The sequence below is a fragment of the Canis aureus genome, chromosome 1 (genome assembly GCF_053574225.1).
Source record: "Canis aureus isolate CA01 chromosome 1, VMU_Caureus_v.1.0, whole genome shotgun sequence".
In the NCBI taxonomy this organism is placed as follows: Eukaryota; Metazoa; Chordata; class Mammalia; order Carnivora; family Canidae; genus Canis; species Canis aureus.
This window is the reverse complement of record NC_135611.1, coordinates 34,593,135-34,616,763: the sequence shown is the minus strand read 5'-3', so window position 1 is coordinate 34,616,763 and position 23,629 is coordinate 34,593,135. Positions and strand designations below refer to the sequence as shown.

The following is a 23,629-nucleotide window of genomic DNA, read 5'->3' as shown; positions in this document are numbered from 1 at the left end:
TGCTTTCATGAGGATGCATGTTTTTTAAAGGGGATCACTAGGCACTCTGATGTAGAAGAGTGAACCCAGAGTCCAATGGATGTAGGTTTGAACCCACTCTCACTTCCTCTGTAGCCACAGCAGGTAGCTTAACCATCTTTAATCAACAATTCTCCCAAATGGAAGATTAGAATAGCAACGCCGCCCTTTCCTACGACTCCACAGAAAATTAGAAGAGAGAGCAAAAAAGTAGCTCATGCTCAAGTGTGTTTATAGATTTGTTTTGTTTTGTTTTGTTTCTATCGAGTCCAAATTGCCCAATTTGGGCTGAGGCTGCCCTTGGCAATAAAACCTGTCATTTTTTTCCCCATTTTTTGTTTCAACAGGCTGTAGAATATAAATGCAAACACCTGAATATTTCACATTTATTCTTATTTTTCTCTAGGGAGGCAGGAAAAGAAAACTGTTACTTTAAGGATTCTTCCTTAAAATAAAGAGGGGAGTAAGAAAGGAAGGAAGAGCAGGAGAGCAGATGGGAAGAAAGGAAGGTGTGGGCCGGAGGGAGGGCAGGAGAGGTCTTAAATGCTTTTATAGAAGAAAAGTAGAATGTTACTCAACTGCAAACACAGAGATGCTTCCAAAATATTGTATGTGTAAAGCCTAATTCTTCCAGATTTCACAATGTTACAAACATAGGTCAGGCAGCGAATCAAATCAGGGTTTCCTGTCCACTCGCCAGTTACTCCTTAGGCTTTCTGAAGTAACCTGCTTGTATGTGACTGGAGATGAATCTGAAGCAACCGCTTGCCTGTTTTCTTAACATGGCTTGGCCCAGAGTTGTGAACGTTGGCTCAGAAGACCTTCTAATTTCGCAGTGACCAGCCAACACTCCTCACAACTTAGCACTGAGTAAGGCTGTCAGCCAAATTGGCCTTGGCTCTCTGAAGAAAAGAGTTATCCTAAATAACCACACCAAAGGGATGTGGGGAGGTTCTGTTCTAATCATGCAAGTGAAGTTGGCTAACTTCTGTCATTTTCTAAGTTTCCCACAATGAAAACAGCAACTATAAATGTGAGAAAACATCTCAGGACCTAACTCCATATATTACTGATTTGGTTCCCTTTTTGAGATGCTGAAGACCTCCTCACAAGGGAACCTATATTACTTCTAATCTTCCATAGAGCTTGGCTTCACATCAGTCATTTTAAGAAAATCCAAGAACTTCAAAATGCATTAATTCCTAGTGAGCTGGATCTTTGTAATATATTCATTCTTAGTGTTTTGGCAAAGTAGCACCATGTCACTAGCTTAATTGGTGGCAAGTTATTTTCCAGTTGTCAAAGGATCTTTTCCTATTCAAGAGTCAGAAATAAAAACACTCACTCATAAAGGAATTGAATAATTTGGAACACGAACAACGTAAGTATTTATTTGAAAAACATTTTCCATTTAAGTAAAATGGCAAATCAGCTATAGTAGCTTCTTACTACTAATTCTAATTTGCACTCACAGTCACTTTTATTCATCATATTCAAAGATATTGCTACAGAAAACTATTTCACAAAGTATTTAGGAAAAAATATATACAGTCTCTCTGACAGAAAGTTAATTAAAATAACAAATCCAGGCAATATAGAGCTAAGATATGAAACAAGCTGGCATTTATAAACACAAATAAATAAATATGTACAAAAGAGTCTATGCCAACAATGGACAAAGAAAAGCTTCACAATGCAGGGAATGATGACAGGAAGAGACATATCTCAGGATCCTAGGCTAACACAATGTAGTTTTAAAAAAGGACCAAGAAGAAGAAAAAAAAAAACAGGGAATATGATCTGCTATCATTCTCAAGGTTAGGCTAAACTAAATTTTGGCTCTATAGCTAAATTCCTGCAATTCTTTTTTGAAGGAACCCAATGAAGGTGAGAGAAGCCCATGCTTGGAGCTGAGGGTGGATCTGGCTCAGGCTTTTAAATCCATCTACAAATGTTTTTATTCAGCTGTTTCTTCATTTCACCTTACCTGATTACTGGAAATTTCAAAAGTGGAGTTGACATTGTTGTCAGTGGTGAAAAAAAGAAAATGTTTTCCCAGATCTGATTGAATAGGAGTAGAAATGAAAGCCATTTTGGAAGTTATCTCGTCAATACTATTAACTAAATATGCGCTTTGGGTAGAAATTTCACATTAGAGAGCTAATGAAATTCTCTCATGAATCTCTAAGGCTGGGGGCAAAGTATATGAAGATTCAGTGACTAAGATTAATTTTCATCTACATGCAACCTCTGCCAGAATAAGAGCCTGTTATTAATATGGCTATAGAAAAGGATTTGGCTCTACTGTAGCGAATTTTAGTGACCTTGAGATTTACTCTCCTTTCCTACTATATACACTATGAAAGTGAAAGCTGAGCAATGCTCATGTCTCCCAGGACTGTTCCAGGCTGCTGCAAAATGAAATAGTCATAAAAATCCACCACCATATTATCTCGTCATCCATTCAAGTCTGCCAAATAGCTTCATGACCGAAGATCAGCAAAAGGTGAGAGGCCCCGGGATGCTGCATAGCTTGAAAGCTCTTCTAGGTCTCAGACTGAGAGCTACCTGCTTTTTGAGTGGAGAAAAAGGTTGCCAGGTGCTCAGTTCTGGCTTCTGCCTTTAAGCAGACTGATGCTGCCAGAATGTCTTATCTTTTTGTCACTTAGGCTACTATCTCCCAGAACCTGATACTTCTCAGATAACCCAGAGTACAGGTAAAGGTACAACATGTACTCAGACCGATTTCTAAGGACCTAGATACAACTCTATCATTTAAGAATAATTTAAATGTCATCTCCACTACATTCACAAGCATGCACATCACTTATGGTAGTTTGAAAATTAGGTAAACTTCTTAATATGCATGCCTTCTATGCAGAAACCTAATCCATAAATAACACACCATCTATCTTGCCAGACCTCCTCTGGCTTTTTATAATCAGAGGACTTAATACAAATAGTTTTTAGACTAGCAATTGCAGCCTCACGTGTTTATAAATTATTTTGATTATGACAAGTCACCCATATTTCTCAGTTTATATTCTTTGGAACAAGACACTTAAAAAGGAAGTAAGAGGCTTTCCAATTGTGCAAATGGAGATGACTTAAAGTCTCTAGAGCAAGGAAAGGGCTATAGAGTCTCAATGATTGTTCTTCTAAAAGGGAGAGACTATTATGCACAGTATGCCTAATGGAAAACCTCATTCATCTCATAAGTCTGTGGGCTCAACAGATGGTAGAGGAGCGAAACGGGAGGTCTAAGGGATTTATTCTTCAACAAGTAGTGGGAAATCCACACTAATGGAATCTCAACATTTTACTTCATCAAATGTATGGGTTAAATTCTAATTAATGATGATGCTTAAACCTTGTATCTTGAGTAGGATGGCTGAAACAGTACAAACTTACAGGGCCTCGTATTAACAGGGTCAAAATATTGGAAATTCTTTCTTAAGCAATATTGATATCTGAAGGTTAAACATACAGTATAATAAGAGAGAATTCCTTTCTAATCTTTGGGTCAGACATTAAGCATTCTTTTGCATCTGTGGTTGAAAATTTATGGAAAAAGAAATGCTACTGCATTCATAGAAACTAGCACTGAGAAGGGACTTGTGGTCATCTAAATAGTTATGACAATTCCTATGTTTTAAATTGTTGAGAAAGATGATATAGCAAATGGCTATACCAAAACCTAACAGTGGGGCGTGAATGAGTGCTAAACAATGCTTGTCCTAGCTCTGCCTCTCCCTGTCCATTAATATCCCCCACCTCCTTGAATTCTCATTAGTCTGATCCAATCATATATTTTAAAAAATCATATCCCCTGTGGCTACTGGGTCATGTTGCTCTCAGTACTAAAGTTTTAGTGATGATCAAAACTTCCCCATGGAAGAAATACACTGAAAAAACAGATTTAAAAAAAAAATTCACAAAAGCCTTCTTAACAAAATACATTCCTCATACATGTACATACAGTTACCTAGATCATAGCACATTCACGTGAGCTAGTCATGGTTTTCACTGCTTGCAGGTCTTCATGTTTCCGCAGACTGATTCTTTTGTATACTAAACACGTTAAAACTTTGTGCTATGGCTGAAGGTGTCTGACATGATGATATTTTTATAGAAGTTATCTGAATGAGCATTGCAGTAACCCTTGACCTTATCAATGACCTGGTGGACAGGGATGATTGAAGTTTGTTCTCCATCAGCATGGGTCAATTTTGATGAGGATTTGTCCATGGAAGTATTGTCTGCAAGAAATGATATCAGAAATTAGGCTGCAAGATGAGCAGGGGACATGCCTAAGGGCCATCAAACTGGATACTATTTTGCACATTAAAGAAATACACAAAGGAAATGAAGCCCTGGTTCTTTCTAAAGTTAGGTAGTAGGTAGCACTACAATTTCCTGCTTTTCATCTTCAAAGTACATTCCTATGCACGAATGAATGCTAACTTGCCTTCTAGTAATGTGTGTTGGAATTTGTTTCAAGAAATGTTCCTGTTAAGTAATATTTTTTAAAGAGTCAATGAAGAGAATAACCAGAAAATTGCCACAAAAATATATGTGACAAGTAACTCAAAAGAAGCAGGGACAGAATATATAGCAAATAAAGTAAAAGATGCCAAAACATCTATGCAAGAAATGTTTAAAGTCTAAGATATGATTTCAAAATAATACAAGGAGGGGAAAATGGGTAGGTGACCATGAGTTGATAGGTACAAGAGGCCTCATTACACCATCCTCTCTGCTTTTTATGTTTGCCACTTTTCATAATAAAAATTTTTATAACATATAACCTAAGAGATTTTGGAGAATGAAGTGAATGAAAATAAACATGAAAGGGTATTTTGAACACATTTTACCATAGTTTTTAACTTCTAAAATGAATGGAAGATACAAACAGGTATCTTTTAATTATTTTTAAATTATAGAAATCAAAATTATCAAATATTGTAAGCATGTGTTTTTATTATCTATGTTACAGCCTCAGAATGATGTTATTGCTGACAGCAATAATATCAGAACAATTGATAGTAATAAAGGACTGCTAAATACATCTGTTCTGAATTTCTTATTTATTTATTTATTTATTTATTTATGTTTTTATTTTAATTCCAGTTAGTTAACACACAATGTAATATTAGTTTCGGGAATACAATTTAGTAATTTAATGCTTAATATCATGTATTTAAATATTATTTCCCTAGATCCAAAACCCTGCTAAAATTGATTCTGATAGTAGTCTGAAACTCACATTATTAGCTCTATTATCCACAAATACATATGGCTATCTTCATGTACCTTATGAATATCTTATTAGTATTGATTCTCTTCCCCTTCCCAACACATTCTGGGGAAAAATTCTATCCTAAAAGTAACAGAGATTTCACACCAATGAAGGAGCAAATGTGACCTCCTACAACTTATTCGGTTCCCTACATTGTATCTTCTCTATTTACTGTGGAAGAGGCAAAAAAATGTATCATGAAAAATTACTTCTAGGAATCATCGCTCCAAGTTTCGAGTGTTCTTTGCAGGCATTTTTATGCTTTAAGTAAGTTGTACCCAGTATGTGACATAACATGAAAAATCCATCAGTAATTGGTAAAAGCCATCATCACTATATCTGTCGTCTTTGGAAATGACTCAGATTGTTCAACTACTGTCTTGTGTTGAAGGGGGAGACTAAATAATATGAAGGCTAAATGAGGAAATGGTGTGTTCACCCCATACTAAAGGAAGAAAATAGATGGTTCATGGGAAGAATGGCAGATTGAAGCATGGCAGAGTAATTATATCCCAGGACTGGTAAAAAAAAAAAAAAAAAAAAAAAAAAAAAGGCTTAGGGAGTCACCATAGAAATGCCCCTCCCCACTGAGCTCTCAGCAAGCTGATTCTGTGCCTCCTTCAGTTCATATATTCACTAGCCATTGGTTTTCTATTGGCGATTTCTCTATTGATTTAAACATTAGTAACAAATAACTTGTTCTGGATGTTTTTAGAAAATCCACATATCCTCAAAGAAGCTTCAAGGATACACTCATTCTGCTTCATTGACAACTTCCAGTGACATGTGCCTTTTAGAGATTTTGACTAGCTTCTTTCCAAATATGTGGTCCAATTTTCTGGATCTTCTTAGTCAATAAAGTAGAATTCTGAACAAGGGCTGTATTTCAACATATATGCTATTTCCAGTCCTCTGGTTAGATATTACATCATTAACAATATAGATTTTGATTATAGCTACAAGTTTGAAAACCAGGGGCTAGGGAAATGAACTATTATTTGACCTATGCTAAAATATCAAGCAGATAAAAATCTTCAAAAAGCAGGCTTGGAATTGACAATGTCTCTTTTATGACTTCTATGAATGTACCATGACATATCCAGTAATTCATAAGAGCAGTGGAAAAGTAAAGAATTTCACTCCCTTCTATAACAGACTTCTCAAGTACTGTTTTTTTTTTTCAATATTTTACCTGATATGTGACCCATTAACTCCAGCGCATGGTACATTTCCTAGAAGGAGCAGCTTGCAGACACCCCCATGCAGAGAAGAGCCAGCACAGCACACAACCATTTGAAATTTCAGAAATTCCAGCTCAATGCAGGAATGTCATTGTGCTAGCTGAGAAGTATTGTAAAGAACAAGCAATTTTGCTGGTGCAGCAAGAGTCTTAGTTTATTCCATGCAAATATTCTTTTATTACCTTGCAAAAAATTCATGCATTCAAAAAAGTAATAAAAGTTTACCTGAATGGTCCACTTTTGCTGAAGGAATGCTCTTAGAAGACATTATCTACACCATAAACATATGAATTTCTAGATCAATTCCAAGAAATAAACCAACTAGATATCTATGATGATATGTAGTGACTTTTTGCATACTTTAAGGGACCCAAGTACACCAGCAGTCCCATTGAGAACTGGCAAGGGAACTAAAGATCATTTGTGTATCAGTTGATTGGAAAGCATAAATTACTATGTCACAGATATAATGTCATATAGCTGACTATATCCTTATGCTAGTTGACAAGAACTCATTTAACCCCAAAGGTTTTGTTATAAGAAACAGAAAAACAATAATGCATTCCTTAAAAAACAGAAACAAAAAAAACATACACAATACTTTGAAATAGCAAAGGTTTTCTTTGGCACCTCCTCCATTTCTGTATTTCCTTTTATCTTTTGATCAATTTTCCCATGAACCTTAATATGCCTAAATATTTCATTAACACTTCCAAAATGCCCCTGTTACAAATGATCTATCTTGTTACGTTCTCTCCACTTTCAATAGTGGCACTTCTCTGGCTAGCTATTCTCAGCGGTGTTAAGAGGCAAATGATTTGGTTGGTCTAATCCCTATTCATTCACAATTGATGTACCATGCACTAACTATTTCCATTTTAGAAGGGGAGGCAAAATGAGTACCTAGTTTTTTCCTTGTAAATGGGATTGTTTTAATTTCTCTTTCTTCTACTTCATTGTTAGTGTATAGAAATGCAACAGATTCCAGTATATTAATTTTGTATCCTACAATTTTATTTAATTCATTTATCATTTCTAGTAGTCTTTTGGTGGAATCTTTAGGGTTTTCTAAATATAATATTTCATCTGCAAACAGTGGAAGTTTTATTTCTTCCTTACCAGTGTAGATGTCTTTTCTTTTTCTTGTCTGATTGCTATGGCTAGGTTTTCCAATACTATGTTGAATAAAAGTGGTGAGAGTGCACATCCTTGTCTTATTCCTGATCTTGGAGGAAAAGCTCTCAGTTTTCACCACTGAGCATGATGTTACCAGTGGGTTTTTCATACATAGCCTTTATTACGTTGAAGTATATTCCTGCTAAAACCTACTTTGTTTTTATCATGAAAGGATATTTCATTTTGTCAAATGCTTTTTCTGCATCTGTTGAGATGATCACATAAGTATCTCATTTTGAGGGGATTAAATAAAGTGAAAAATACATTCATCATAAGTAAAACATTTTGTGCCAGGGAACTACCAATTAGGTAGAAAAATATATCTCAGATTATACATCTGTTATCAATTTTCTTACACAGGTATTTAAAGAAGGTATACACAGACTTCTTAACTTCAGACAGAACTGTTTGTGTACAGGACTAAGAGGCTACATCTTATCCTGGAAGAGAGTCCACAGCTTCTTTTGATTCTCAAAAATGTCCTCTACTCCAAGAAACTTAGAAATGCTATACTATGCTGCTCTAAGTTTTCAGATATTTCTTTGATTAATTTTGTAAATAATAAACACTCAAATATTTTTCCATAGCGCTACCTTGACTCTCAGGCAGTGGCCATTCCAGTGGCAAGGTACAGATGGTGGTGTAAGCAGGGACATGTAGGATTCAAATATATATAAAAGTCATATAAAATTTAAGTATTTGCAATGTGAACATCTACAGATACATTACACAACACACTCCCTATTTGCAAAAAGCCAAATATGAATATCTTCAGTGTCATTCACCTCTGCTTATGTTTAATAACTAGACAAATTCAAAATTATTTCCATTATCCTTTTAGAAACATCTTTAGTTAGGAAAGAGCTAGGTGTTAAAGTGTTGACAGCTGTTTCCTTGAGGTATAATTAGTATTTCAAAATAGCAATTCTGCTATTTTCCTTTTAAATTATTAAAAGATTGCAATGTTCCACACCACTCACTGGCTATCAAGTACTGCAAAAGAATCTTTATTTCCACAGTGTCTTCAGCACTGTTCATACACATGCTCAGTGTTAGAACCTGTGGTCACTGTAAATATGATGAAGATCCAGAAGATGAACAAAGACATGGTGTTTCTCACCATCCTGTACCACTTTCCAAATATGATGCTCTCTATTCTATCATTTTTTATCAGTGATTTAAAGAGCAATTGGTAATAACACTTCCAATGGTTAAGGACTTAAGTCTTAAATGTAAGACATCCTGGATGGTGTTTTTACCTGTTCCCATGTCAATCTGCCAATGAACATTTATAATAAGTTATGAAATAGGAAATATGTAGCATTAATAATTGAACTTCAGTTTCTATATTCTTTTAATATAACTTTTTAAATATCATATTTTTGAAAAGAAAACTACGGTTTGAACCAAATGAAGTTACAGTAATATTGAAAGCTAATAATATTATGGCTATGTCGATTCAGTTTTGGTTTTAAAACTCAAAGATAAAATGTTCACAAAATGTTCAATTTTGGTTATAAAACTTAAAAAAAGACAAAATATTCACAAAAGTTGGATAAGGTCTTCAAATAGATTTTGATTTTCATAAATCTAATATAAGCACCCTAATGGGCACTGTGATCCTTCAATCATCATAGTATGCCAATTGTAATAAAAAGATGAGAAATGGACCAGAGAACACCTTTAACACCTCCAGAATGACTCACCAGTGTGGCTATTCCTTTTGAAGTAAGTGGTAGAGCTGGATTTAGATTTGGATGTAAGGTATGTTGAGTTGGATCCAATGGAACTTGAGGACAAAGATTTTCCTAAATTATCGGAACTTTTCTTGATGATATTGGTAGCTGTCTTGCTCCAGTCTGAAAGAAATAACATCTCTCCATGAATGTATTTTAGGGGGCATTATGTTCTACTGTGAAGAACCATCACCACATTATTTAAGTAATTTATCTCAAACATTCCATTTTCTACATGCTAGCAATGGCTCAGAGAAGAGATTGGCATAAGAATAATAAACTGAAGAAATAAGTTTCAAACTTTGACCTGTTGCCCATATTGTTTAAAATCCTACTTTAATTTTGTCAGGGTGAGAAGTAATCACTGCCAAAAGAAGTAATGCTATTCTTCAAGTATTTTTTTGTACTGAGAAAAATGTCTGTCTCATAATGCGATTGAGGGCCTCAAGAGCGTAGAAAGGTGCACGTGGCATAGTGGAACCTCTGAACATCTGAGTTGTTAAGTTAGACATAAAACCTTGGACAACTAACTTCACCTGGCTGGAATTCATGCTTCTCTGTAGAACAGAAAGATCAGGTCCAGAGTCCTCAGATCTCTTTCAATCCTAATAATCTAATACTCTAAGTATTAGATTATTAACTAACTAAGCATCTAACTAAGCATCTTCACATGCATCTTTACAATCTGCTACCAGTGGGAAACTTTGACAATGGAAGACCAAATGACAAACCTTTCTGACCACTCTTAGGTATAAAAACCAATTACCAACATCACCCTTTACCTGAGTTGTCTGCTAACCGAAATCTACCACAGCAGAGATGCCGCCTCCACTGTTTCTGAACATTCTCCTTCATAGCACAGTGGAAAATAAATATAAATAAGCCTGGAACAAAAGAAAATATAAACATTTAAGCCAATAGACATATTTTTAAAGATATATCTTGTGAAACATATGGGTTCATTTTAAGTTTGGGGGGGGTTTGGTATTGTTTTATTTTGTTTTGTTTTTTAACATCTGAGTCCATAAGAAACAAACATCCTAAGGGATCTTGAAGTATGTAGTAGATGTTTTAACCCATTAGAACAGAATACAAAGACTCAAATAAAACTTGAATAATTACACAGATCTGATTCTGTCTTTGCCTGTTCTGTTCAGGAATTATTATGACTTGACCTAAAGATTAAGCTGAAATGGGCAATATTCAGTTTAAGAGGCATTTAATATGTCCCTTATGTTTGTATTAAAATTTTGTGAAAGCATTTCAAAAAGCTTAGAAAAAAAAAGAAAACTTAAAATATCTATAAGCTCTATTGCAGTTTGTGTATTCTAAACTATTTTATGTATGCATATTATTGTAAGTTTGGGCCATAGAAAAAAATGTTTTTTTTGCAGGTCAAAAATGGCCAAAAATCAGCAAATTCATGTGACTCTACTTGGGCTGCTTTAGTTTAAGATTTTATTTATTTAGAGAGTGACAGAGAGCATGAGTGGTGGTAGAGGCAAAAGGAGAGGGACAGACTTAAGCAGACTCCTGCTGAGCACAGAGTTTGACATGCGGAGCTCAATCCCCGGACCCTGAGATCATGACCTGAACCAAAGGCAGATGTTTAACCGACTGAGCTGCCCAGGCACCTCTTTTTAAATTTTTTAAATTAGGCTCCATGCCACACAGAGCTTGAAATCATGACCCTGATATCAAGACCTGAGCCAAAGTCTGGAGTTAGACACTGAGCCACTCAGATGCCCCTCCTCATTTTACTTTTAAATGTTGAGGCTTTCTTTTCTTTTCTTTTCTTTCTTTTCTTTTCTTTTCTTTTCTTTTCTTTTCTTTTCTTTTCTTTCTTTTCTTTCTTTCTTTCTTTCTTTTTTAAATATTTATTTATTTATGGTTGCCTAGGTGGCTCAGTCAACTAAGCATCTGTCTTTGGCTCAGGTCATGATGTCAGGTTCTCTCAAATAAATAAAATTAAACTTTCTATTTATTTGACAGAAAGAGAGCATAAGCATGCAGGGCAGAGGGAGAAGGAGACAGAATTTCAAGCAGACTCCATGCTGAGCACAGAGGCCAGTGAGGGGTTCAATCTTTTGATCCTGAGATTGTAAACTGAGCCAAAACCAAGAATTGTATGCTTAATTGACTATGCCACTCAGGCAGCCCCTGGCTTTCTGTATTTTCTATGGCTAGATTATCCCAGAAGGTACTCATTTCCTCTAGTCATGTTCTATGAGTGTGATATGCTAATTTATACATTTGCCCCCATTCCCTTCTCTTGCCACCACCACTACCAGGATGTCAACTATACTACATATAGGGCACCTTCATTGGCTGTATCTCTACTTTTGCAGCACCTCAAACCCCTAATGTTCTAAATAGACATCCTCTTCATCACTACCCTCAAACCAACATGTCAAGTTCATTCTTGCCCAATACCACTTCAAAGGCTCTTCTTTCTGATCTTTCCATAACTGCCTCCTATCTGTCACTCTGGTGTTAGATTGTTAACTCCTCAAGGAGGCCATACCCAACTGTTTATTTCATTTTATGTTTTGGCTCTAGTCACACCTTTACACGTACTTTTGTCATAGCATTAATCAGTACCTGGTAGTCTTTTGCTAGGAGATAATAAGCTCCAAGAGCACAGGGATGTTTGTCATCCAATGCTGTACTGCTCCTTTCCAGAAGGATACCAGAAACTAAGCAGGAACTCCATGGATGTTGAGTGAATGAATAATAAGCATGATTAACTGCTCACCTATTTACATGAGTTAACTGAATACTTATACATATATTCTAATGTGTCAAAGGTATTTGGGGACGAGGGATGAAAAACTGGAGTAGAATACAAATTAAGGAGCCATAGAATATAATGAAAATATATTTAAGGCAAAAGTTTCTAAAAAGTACACAAGCTAGTTGCCCAGGTACTGCCAACATAATATACTATACTAAGCAGAGTATCTAGATAAGGGAGGGTCTTTTAGAGGATGTAGGGCTTGAATTGAACCTGAAGAAAGCTTTAGGTAGGGGACAAGGGAAGTTTCTAAAAAGGGTAACTCATTCAGTGACTACAAAGCAGTGTTAAACAAGAGGAATTGTTGATTTAGGACCTGCATATTCAAAGGTAAGCAAGGTAGATGATCATTGCTTTCATGAGGTGAAGCATCTAGCATGGGAAGACATAAAAGTAAAAAATATTACAGTACATTTAAGGACGTTGACTTATTTGTCCTTTTCGAATATGGAGTATTCATCAAGAAAACTATAAATTACATTGTAGTGTGTGTCTAACTGGAAAAGTGGGGCAAAGTATTGAAAGCACTCTCTTTTGAGGTGTATAGTTAAACTGAGAAAATATGTCTATGGTTATACTTATATGTTTTTATGTTTCAATATCTTAACTCTAAATGCCCATAATTTTATTCCAGAATAAATTGCATTATGGACTATTAGAAAAGAAGCATGCTGGATTGCTACTGGATGGGCCCTGACCTCAGAGAAGGATTCTCTTTCTCTGGGATTGACTTCTTTGATCATCAGTGAGTGCCTGACCCCTAGGAAGTGCTCTATAAATTCCTATTGCTATCACTGGTCACTGGTCACTGATTTAATAGATAGCTAGCCTATTTAAAAACACCTGGGAAATGCAAACACATATATCTCTAAGAGGTATAAATAAAACATATGATGACCTAAGTGAAGTAATACTGGTAATCGGTAATATTTACCAATTTATTATTTTTATGAGATCATCTTCTATAAATTTATATAAGTAAAACTATTGTTTCATTTGTTATGTTATTTACTACTAATAATACTGTATTCTTAAAGCGATTTGTGAAGGAAATATAGCCTAGTGACCTAGTTATTTGTCTGAAATGATATCAGAGCAGGAAAGTTCTAATTTTAAAAGAAAGCTCTAATAAATATGAATCAAATTTCAGTCATTCAGAAAGCAAATACACACACACACACACACACACAGCTCCTGAAAGTGCCCATGCAGTGGGCAGGAGGAGGACAGCGGGGTTGGGCCAGAGGGGCAAGAGGGAGGAGACATGCTTACAGACTGGGCTGGCGCAGGCATGACCAATCTCAGAGGAGGAAGAAGCTTTTCTTTACATTCAAAACCCTAGAGTCAGCACCTGCCAGCTGTCCACCTTCCCAGGGAATAGGGAGACATAACTGGGTTCAGCCCTCACCCTCAGACTGTCTAAATCTGATGGCTTTTCAGAACTTTCCTACCACCTCTCCAACCCCAATTCCCTATGCAGTTTGCTGACACACAGAATCCCTTTAATAGGTAAACATGCCTTTTAGTATAACTGATAGTGTGAAGAACCAAGGCATGTACATAATCTGAATTGGTTAACACAGTCTTTGAGGCTTCAATGAGGTGGTGGCAGTTTCTGAGTTAAGGGAGCAGAGGGCATGAAAGCCTGAGGAGAGTTCCACACAAGTTACAGATGAAGGAGAGTGCCATTCGAGAGAGCAGAGCCCCTGCCTCAGGTTTACTGTTTTTGTGAACCAGGACAGATCTGCAGGATTTGTTCTGGGGAGTATTTGTCCGAGACCTGAAAACACAGGTAGCCATGTGTTCTTAAGCCAGGGTTTCACACAATCACATGTTAGAACTGGGAGAGACTACGAACTTCAATTAGAAACTTTCCTTCCCAAGCATCACTCACTACAGGGCCTCACACTGAGCCGATGCTTTTCTTTTAGTTGAGGGCAGAAGGGGAAAGTTGCCAGATGTTATCTCCTTTGTCTTACACTCAGTAATTTTTACAAATGTCATATCTACTAGAGGAAAAAATACTTCAGAGGTTATGGCTGGTGTTTTCAGGACACTGGGAAGAAACCAGTTCTGGGATTCACTTTGTCAACCTTGCTGGAATGGTAAAATGTACATTATTTTGAGAGTCTGATGCTAACCACCATCACAGAGGAGGAGGTTAAAGATAAATCCGACTTAATAAAACATTTTTTTTTAGATTGTGCAGTGCTGTTCTAAATTATAATTACACAGCATTAGATGACATTGCCTATTTTTAAGCATCCATATGTGCCAGTAAATATATAGGCATCCAATAAGTTCAAGAGACACTGGAATATAAATTAGATTTAAAATCTGAACATCTAAACTGCTGTGATGGCAGGCATTGAAAGGTCACCCCCTGTGTCCCCATTATGAACTGTGATGCTATGAGACAAAATTAAACCACAGGCATGAGAAATTAGAATTCTTAGGAATTAATATGTACTTAAGTGCCGAGTTATTATGCTGATTTACTTTAGCCATTGGATACATTTCCATTTTAAATCAGAATAGGATTCTCATAATAGGTTATTTTACTATTCATAGTAACTAGCCCTTTCAAGTGAATTTAAATTAGTCTGGCAATAAATATTATACCAAAATCCTTACAGGACAAAACATCCCTTGTACAGTTCAGCTGTGGGAAATGTGGTAGGTATGTGCATCTGGAAGGACACACATACTCAGTATGGAAAGAAATTCTAAACACTTCAGGAAGGAGGAGGAGAAAATGCAGCAGGAGAGCCAAGGAAACTTGGAGGCTAAAGTGAGAAAACAGGGCTATTCCCTCTTCAATTTTGAAGAGTTTTCCCCCCTCTCATTTATTTATAGGTCTTGCTGCCAGAAGCAGAACTAAAATCACAGAACTTTAGAGTTCTACACTGACATCCAAGGGAATCCGTTTGATTTCTCATCCTCATCTATGCTCTCTTTCTAGCAAATGTTTTCCCTTTGAGAATCTTCCTATCAACCACATGGCCCCTCAAAGGATATCTCCATACCACCTGGAAAAACAGGCTCTTCTAGCTTTCTGGGAAGGGCTTTCAGCTGTGACCAGGGACCAGGATAATTGGCCTTTACTCTTCATATTGACTTACAGCCTTAGTTAACTGACCAGGGAATAGGGAACATTGCCCATAAAAGTTGGAAGCTGAAATGGGCGTAAAGATTGAATCAGAATTAAAACCTTTACTTCATCCTGACAGGCTAGTGCTAGTTCCACAAAACCTTTATATCGCATAAAACAGAACTCATGATGGCCCTTCCACTCTAATGAATCTAAGCCAAAGTTCCTTAGCAATAGCTTCTTCAGCTTGATAACTGCCTTGATTCTTTATTTTACCTGCATGAACCCAGATTCCATGCTAGAACAAGAAGAAAAACAAAAACTTAAACCCATTTTAAATGAATAGATTCCTAACTGATCCTTTACTCACCCAAAACCCCTCACCCTTGCTTTCCTTTTACCACCATCTTTCACTAACTGGAGGGATCTGCTCCCTTTAAAAAAAGACAAAAACAAAACTTAGAACAATATGGGAATTTAAGATGTCTTACTTCTCCATAAATTTTGCAATTTTCTTATTTAAAACAAATGACTTTTTCAGTTGTGATGGAGGATGGTGTTGCAAGCATGTGTGATGGTGGGCCTGCCCGTGGACATTGTTAGGGAGGAAAAGATAATTCCTCTTGGGGAAGCACATTGCAGGCCAGGGCTGGATCAGCAAATATAATGAAGGGATACCTGCAAGAAAGACCTAAACTTGGAGTAGAAACATTCTGAAAACTCTCATCAAGAAGTGGATTTGGTTTTTGATATCTGGTCCTTTCACTGACCTGGGAACACTTTCAAGACACATGTTTGGGGGGAGAGGGGTTCCTTCTAAGTAAAGGCGCTATGTTTGCTGTAGGTTTTATGAGCTGTGTCTAACCTTGGTCTTTATAAAAGCTATTTCATTCTGTATTTAGAAAAAGAAAATTCTGAGCCTCAATCTTTTGGCTAGGAATTTGGCTCCCGCATGGGACTCATTCTCTTTGGTTGATTCTGGCAAAGATTTGCAGCTTTCTGGGGCAGATGTAAAATGAGTAACCAAAGGGATGTTCTCAGATCTTTAGCCTGATTATCAAAAGCTTAAAAAAAAATTGCCAAGGAACAGTTTCCCTTGGATATAAAAATGAAAGCGGTACAGAAAATTCAGGGCAGCACATATTGTCATTCTTTGTCAGCTCCAGAAGGTCACTTTCAAGAAGCCTTGGTAGAGAAAAAAATTAAATTAAATTAAAACCCAAATATTGGTCTTCAACTCTCAATGAGTGCTTCACTGACTAAAGGTCACTGACACTTTCCACTTTCCGCAAGATCTGCTGATGATCAATAAATTCTAACAAATGGCTTCCCTTAACTTTCTGAGAATAAGAATAAAGGATAAGAATAATAAGAATAAAGGATCCAGAAACATCATTAGGGGGAAGTTCAGGGATGCAAGGTGGAGTCAGAGTGGCTAGTAATGATGAGTAAGTGTATCTTAATTAGGTACACAGGCATAAGTAGTTCTGGTGGGAAAATCAAGAATTATTCAAATCACGTATGTAGGCAAAAAGGATGCATGCTTTAGATAACGGATTTTTTTTTTTTTTAAGTAGGCACCACACCCAGCGTGGAGCCCAACATGAGGCTTGAACTCACAACCCCGAGATCAACACCTGGGCTAAGATCAAGAGTTCGCTGCTTAACTGACTGAGCCCCTAGGCACCCCAAGAGAACTGATTTTTGACAAAAATGGTCTAGATTACCTCTCAGCTTCCTAGGAAGCCTGAGTCCAGGTCTCTGAACAGCTCATATATTGTGTTGTCACACAGACATAGCCAGCTGGCCCCTGGACTGGGTTTATGGCTCTCTTTGGGAAACTTTTGAATCCTCCTTTCATACTACCAAGATGCCCTTTAGAAAATTATTTCTCCGTGGCACAAATGCCCTGCCAAAAGATGAGTAATTTATTTCCTTGCAATGTGTAACATCTCAGCCAACATGATGTCGTTTCAGATGTTTGGGTTTAAAGGTGGTTCATCTCTTTACCTTGGCACCAATTCCCCATGTTGTATAGGTGATTACAACACAGCTTAGCTGTCAGGAGGTTCCTATCCCTTACTTTAATTTTCTTAGTTTGCCAATAAGATTAAAATAATAATAACAAATATATTTCTCTAAACTATTTTTTCTGAATAAGGCTAAGAATAAATTAGCATTTATTCATTAAGCATATAATTACTAAGTTTTTTCAATGGAAAAAACTAGAAACTTTGAAACAAAAAATTGAAAAGGCAATAATTTTTTTCTTATGCTTTGTCTCCTAATAATGTGCTTTTCTATTTTCATATATGCTATATTGTAAATAATACACTGTCAGATTCAGACTAATCTTGGGGGGGTCCTTAACTCTTTTGAGCCTGTTTCTTCAACTATAAATGCATAAAACACTCTCTTTCTTGGGTACCTACTTTCTACACATACTTTAAGAATTACATCAAATCATGGCTGTTGTGTGTTAGTTCTTTATAAACCACAATGAATTATGTGAATATAAATTATGTCTGTTGCTCTGGGTCTATCTTAATGTTATCAAATTAATTAATGGCAAACATTATCTCTGAGTAAACTGATAATAACCTTCTGTGTTCGCCATGGCAGCTCCTATTTTCAGAACCAGATGCTGCATCTTATTATGCTGTCATAAATATGTACAGAAGATGGGCTGATTGTGCTTGAGAGTATTAATCAATATTGCTTCACATATCTCAAAAAGGAAAATTGAAGACCAACTTCTTGCTATGGAACTAGATAGACTTCATCTCTTGATAAACTTGTCAGGAGTATTAAACTAACTGATAGTGTCAAATGCTTTTGCACAGTTAATGAAAAAAATATACAGCCTAAATACTGTTCATTACTTTTATAATGAGCAACTATGGGCATATACTTCATCTCAGAGCAATAATCCATCCTGCAAGCACACTGATATTGCCAAGGGCAAGAGGAACCCAAGAGGACTCTGGCCACCATCTTTCAACAATCAGGGAATCGTCTTTTACTTCTTTAAAATGAGTGACGTTGTATTTCCTGAAGTGTAGGCTAATATTCTCAGGCATGTGAATTACGATACACTTTTTGTCAAACATCTGTTCCCTTTTAAATAGCAATTTGTATAGCATACTATTTTCTCAAGTTGTATTCTTTAGAAAAAATTAAAATTTCTACTACAGCAAGATCTGCCAATTTCATCCTGGGAAAGCAACAATGATAGCAAAAGCAGATAGATCTATAATACCACCATGGCAAGAGAAGATCCATTGATCTTTTCATCTCACAAGAAAAAAAATCAGCAGATTGATTAATAAAATATAGCATACTGAAGTGAAGGAGGTAATAAAAAAAAGCAATATACTGTGGAAAATTAGAAAACAATTAACTTAGGTTTAGGCTTGATTCAATTCATGATTTCTTTTGCTTATTCAAGTAGGTAAAATTTTAGCTACAGCCACACAGATGACGATAATTTTCTAATATGAGCTCAGCCCTACTTTTGGCAGTTAAGTTGCCAACGGCTATAAATGTACATAAATGTACATAAAAATTAAAACATAAAATAATGTTAATAAACATTAAAATGAGAATCTTTAAAAAATTTTAAAAACAATATAAAATTTTAATATGTAAGCTATGCAAATTTACATAAATATCCATATAATCATACATATATGTATGTGTGTTTGAAGACACTCATATCCATACAAGCATTTATTTCTAAGAACCCTGAAAAATAAAACAGATTTTTCACATGTTTGAACAAAAGTTTTGAAGATATATACAAAAATAAGAAGAAACCTGCTAGCAGAAGCCACTCCTATGATAAAGATGTCCTGGCCTCCCTGCAGACCCAATGTGAACACCTGTCCTTCTCAGAGGTGCCATCTCTCTAACATGCAAGGGTAACTTGGGGGGTCTTCAAAATTAAGACCTTGCTGATTTTCATACGCTCAGCACCAAGCTAAATCCGAGATTAACATTTGTTTGGCATGGATTTAGTTTTCAGAATATTGTATCACATTCTAAATCTTCGGCCATTGCTAAATCTAATAATGATAGGCTTCAATTAGCGACAGCATGGCATTAAGCAAGAAGACCACTTATCCTAACCATTCTAGAAGAATAAAAGTTTTGAGTATACCAGTGATAAGTATTTTGTGGCAGCACAATTCCAAAATTTCTCTGGACTCTATTTGTGTATCTCCAGCTCCCCCATCCCAGCACAGTCTAAAATACTGCACTGTATTATTTTACCTGGACGACTGAAATAGCCTCCTCTCTGCTTTTCCCAACAGACTACTGGGATGCTCTAATCCCTTCTTCACATTATGTCCAGCTTTATCTTTATAAAATGCACATCTGATCATGTCGTTCCACAGGCCTAAAAGATTTCAGACTTCCCACTGTTCTTAGAAAGATCAAAACACAGAACCTTCTGGTCCAACCCCAGCCTTCCTTTTGTGCCATGCCCACCTCTCTGTCATTCTATGGCTATTTCTTGGTTCTTTTAATTCCTGGGGCATACACTATAATCACCAACTATTGCAGGCTTTTTGCACACAGAGTGCCCTCCTCTTGAAATCATCTCTTCTCCATTCCTACCCCCACCTTCATCTAGTTCATCCCTACTGATCCTTCAGATTCCAGCTTAGCCACTATGTCTTCTGTCATGTGCTCTCAACACCAACCAGCTCCATTTCATACGGTGACTATCTGATTAATGTTGGTCTCTCTTACTAAAACATAAACTCCATGAGACAAAGGGATCATATCAAGTTTTTTGCGGGAATAAAAATAGAAAGAATAAAAAAAATGTAGTTTGCCTAAGTACTACCTGAGTTTATTTTGCCTAGGTACTACCTGAGTTCACTGAATTGTTTCTTTAGACTGTCTAGATCCTACATGCATCTTTTAATAAAGCATATACTTTCAACAACAGCCAAGCTGCTCTTGGAAGGTTCAGAAAATGACTTAAATAAAAACCATTAAGTGACTTTCTATAGCATCCTGACAAGTTTTCATACAAGCCCAGCCAGTAAGCAATTGTTGGTGGACTCATATGCTCTGTATCACTGTGTTTTAATTTAAATTTCCTTTTCAGGAAGTGTTTTTAATGTCACTGGATATGCAGAAATCTGTTCTAAATTTATATAATTTAACATTAGTCTTAAAAGTTAGCGATTTATGGAGAACTGTGACTTGATGATGGTTTAGAACATTTTTCCCTTCTGACAGGAGACCTATGCTGGGAAAAATAAAACATCCCAATTCTCATTAATGGAAACAGAGCTGAACAGACAACTGTAGCTGTTGAAGGTTACTGAAACTGCCAGGAAATTCTAAAAGCAAAAACAAGGTTGGGCTGGCAGATTAATGGGCCTGAAATATAAAACCATGGAATTTCTAATGTTAATGGACATTTTTGTCAATATTTATCTAGGCACTTTTATGTTGTATATTATAGAAGAGATTACATAGAGGAATGCTCACTTTACAAAGCTAGATATGAAGTTGCATTCATATGCTACCTATCCAGTTTCTGACTTTTGGAGATGTACTTAAGGCTTATTATTCTATTTACCAAAGATAATGAGCCCACATATTTCCTCTGTTATGGAAGAGTGAAGCCGAATAAAATTTGCTGAACTAATTAATGCCTATTTATGCCAGAAGAGACTCAGGTTGGATTTAGGCCATCTCCAAGGCTCCTCCCTTTCTTCATCCAGCAATCCATTTACTCATTTAACAATCACTGAGCACCTACTTCATGACAGATTTTTTTTTTTTTGCAGGCACTCAGGAGCTGGAAGGAAAACTAGGGGGTAAAGCAAAACAGGTATGTATGATACAAAATAAACACTCCCCTGCAGGTAAATACCAACTTCTCTTAGAACATACCTGTAAGGGGGGCAACTGCCCAGGCATCTCATTGGATGAATGCTGTAAACTTGCATCCACCACCCTATGCACTCCAGTTCAGCTTTAGCCAGCTCTCCTTTCCCTACACACTTAACAACAGCATGACCAGGAACTTCAGGAAGCCTGGAGTACCCCCCCCCCCCCAATAAAGTCCAAGTTTGGTCACTTCATTCCTTTTTTGGGGGGGCCTTATGGTGCTTCTGAACATTGGGGAGCTTTATCAATAACCCAAGGTATATCCAATATCTTAAAGAATGTCGTTCAGCTTTTGAAAGATGTAATTCATATTTATTTAAGTTTCAACATGAAATTCACCCATAGAGTCTAGAACCAGAAGCAGGTATGTGTTATGGAACCAGAGGCAGGACAGGAAGCTCCTCAATGGAAGCCTTCAATTTTTGTACAAAGTGGGCCACTGGGCAAATGTTTGTTAAATTATTGAACTAACTGCCATATCTCATGAGAAAATGAGCATTTCTGAACTAGAGTATGTATTTTGAAATCCAAGGGGCCAAGGAGTCAAGGGCTATTGCTCTGTTCCTGCATAGATTCTAAAAATTCTCCTGGCCAAGAATGTTACATGCACATAGGATAGTAAGGAAAACTGTGAAGAAGGTAAAAGTTGCCTGTGTCTCCCTTTAAACTCCCCATTGGGTACCTCCCCGCCCCATATTTAGTCATAAAACAACGGAGATTTATTGAGCACCTACTATCTGCCAGGTACTGTTCTGAGTGCTTGGGATACACATCACTGAAAACAAACTGACATTCTATCTCATCTTTCTATTCAAGATCCTTTTAATGAGTACCCTGTACCTGGAACTATGTTCATTACTTGGAACAATGATGTAGAAACTTCGCATGACATCTACCCCAAAATGGAGGTGTTTGCAAACATGATACATTTAGAAGGCAGAAATTACAAAGGTACCACTTATCTTACCTTGTAATGAGTTGAAGATGGAGAAGAGGTACATAAAAGGGACATTTAAGGGTCCCCAGGCAAAGAAAGCAAAACCCCATGTCATGCCCAGTAGAAATGTCAGGCTGACTACACTGCGCAAGTTCCTTAAAACCTCTTCACGCAGGGTCCGGTTGCTTCTTTTGCCATTCCTCCCACAGATTTGCACCATTACCACGATGAACATGGCAACATTCAGGAAAAACATAACTCCAAAATACCCAGCACAGGTCACATAAAATACGACTGGATCCTGAATCCAACAGCTTAAAGAAGAAACAAGAAAGAAAAAGAGATTTATTACCATGTCCTGTTTACCTAAGACTTCTCCTGGTTTAGTTTGGGCTTCTGCAGATTTCACAGCTGGGCCTTTCTCAATACCTTTAGACAGTCACTTCATTTTCTTGGGCCTCAGTTTCTTTTTTGATGTTTACACAGGTTTTTTTTTGGCTAGGTTTGGATAACCATCATCTTAATATCGAGTTATTTAAGTCAACAACAACAGCAAAAAACCAAGGTGGCTTCTTGAATTCTGACTTGGCGTGAAGACACTCTGGGTTGGCTCACTCAAAACCATGTCTAACCCCTTTTCTCTTATGCGACTGTACTCCAGAGAATGGGAAATTTAAGTATTCATTTTCTCAATCTCTTTTGCATTTAAGGGGTAGTCATGTGGACATTGCTCTACAAAACGATATAGAAGCAAAATCTGCTAGGAGCTTTTTAGGAGAGATCCTTATTTGTTCTTTCTGCTTCCAACATGAATGCAAGCTCTGGAGTTACAGCGATCACCTTCTATCTGAGATAAAGGCCAAGACTGCTGCAGAGTTGCTGGTCCTGACATTTTTAGCCATAAAACCAATGCCAGTTGCAGTCTATTTTCATGTCTCTTGTCATGTGAGAAGAGTAAATTCCTACTTAAGACATACATAATCACGGATTCCATTACTGCTGCAAAATAATTCCTGTTAATATAATTGGCCCAGTTGAGGCAAGACCTTGTTATAGAACTGTGATATTCCTATAGTGACACTTCTCATGAACAGTTAAAAAGCTTACACCAATTACAACACTTCTATGATATGAGGAAGGATATACCTGATATCCAGAATGATATTTATAAATCAGGAAATAAAGTAATTTTAAAACTGCACCATGTGTAAAGTGTTCTATGAGTAAAGTCAACATATACTACAATTTGCAGATGCCCCAGTACCTAATTAATACTATGGGAGTTCTTGGGTACCTCAAAAATTGGATAAATTGTTTAAAGCAATTAAATTCATATTAAAATTCTCATGAAATTCTCATTCTGGGTTACGTATTCCACACTAGATCATGAGTGCCACAAAGGCAAAACCTGTCTTGAACATCTT

The 23,629-nt window shown here is 36.6% G+C and overlaps 1 protein-coding gene across 6 annotated transcripts in view; it reads right to left on the bottom strand.

The window, feature by feature from the left end:
• Positions 1 to 1,379: 1,379 nt before the first annotated feature.
• The window catches only part of ADGRG6 (adhesion G protein-coupled receptor G6), a 138,033-nt gene continuing 115,783 nt past the window's right edge, over positions 1,380 to 23,629 (bottom strand). For 4 of the 6 annotated variants that reach the window (XM_077895299.1, XM_077895290.1, XM_077895315.1 and 1 more), the window contains 4 exons: positions 22,236 to 22,519; positions 10,253 to 10,354; positions 9,441 to 9,593; positions 1,380 to 4,277 (listed from right to left, as the gene is read on the bottom strand). In XM_077895299.1, coding sequence (XP_077751425.1) covers positions 4,099 to 4,277; positions 9,441 to 9,593; positions 10,253 to 10,354; positions 22,236 to 22,519 — 718 coding nt within the window. In that variant the 3' untranslated portion in view covers positions 1,380 to 4,098. Of the gene's footprint in view, positions 4,278 to 6,783; positions 6,830 to 9,440; positions 9,594 to 10,252; positions 10,355 to 22,235; positions 22,520 to 23,629 lie in introns of all 6 variants that reach the window. The other 2 variants (XM_077895318.1, XM_077895326.1) reach the window with 1 other exon arrangement.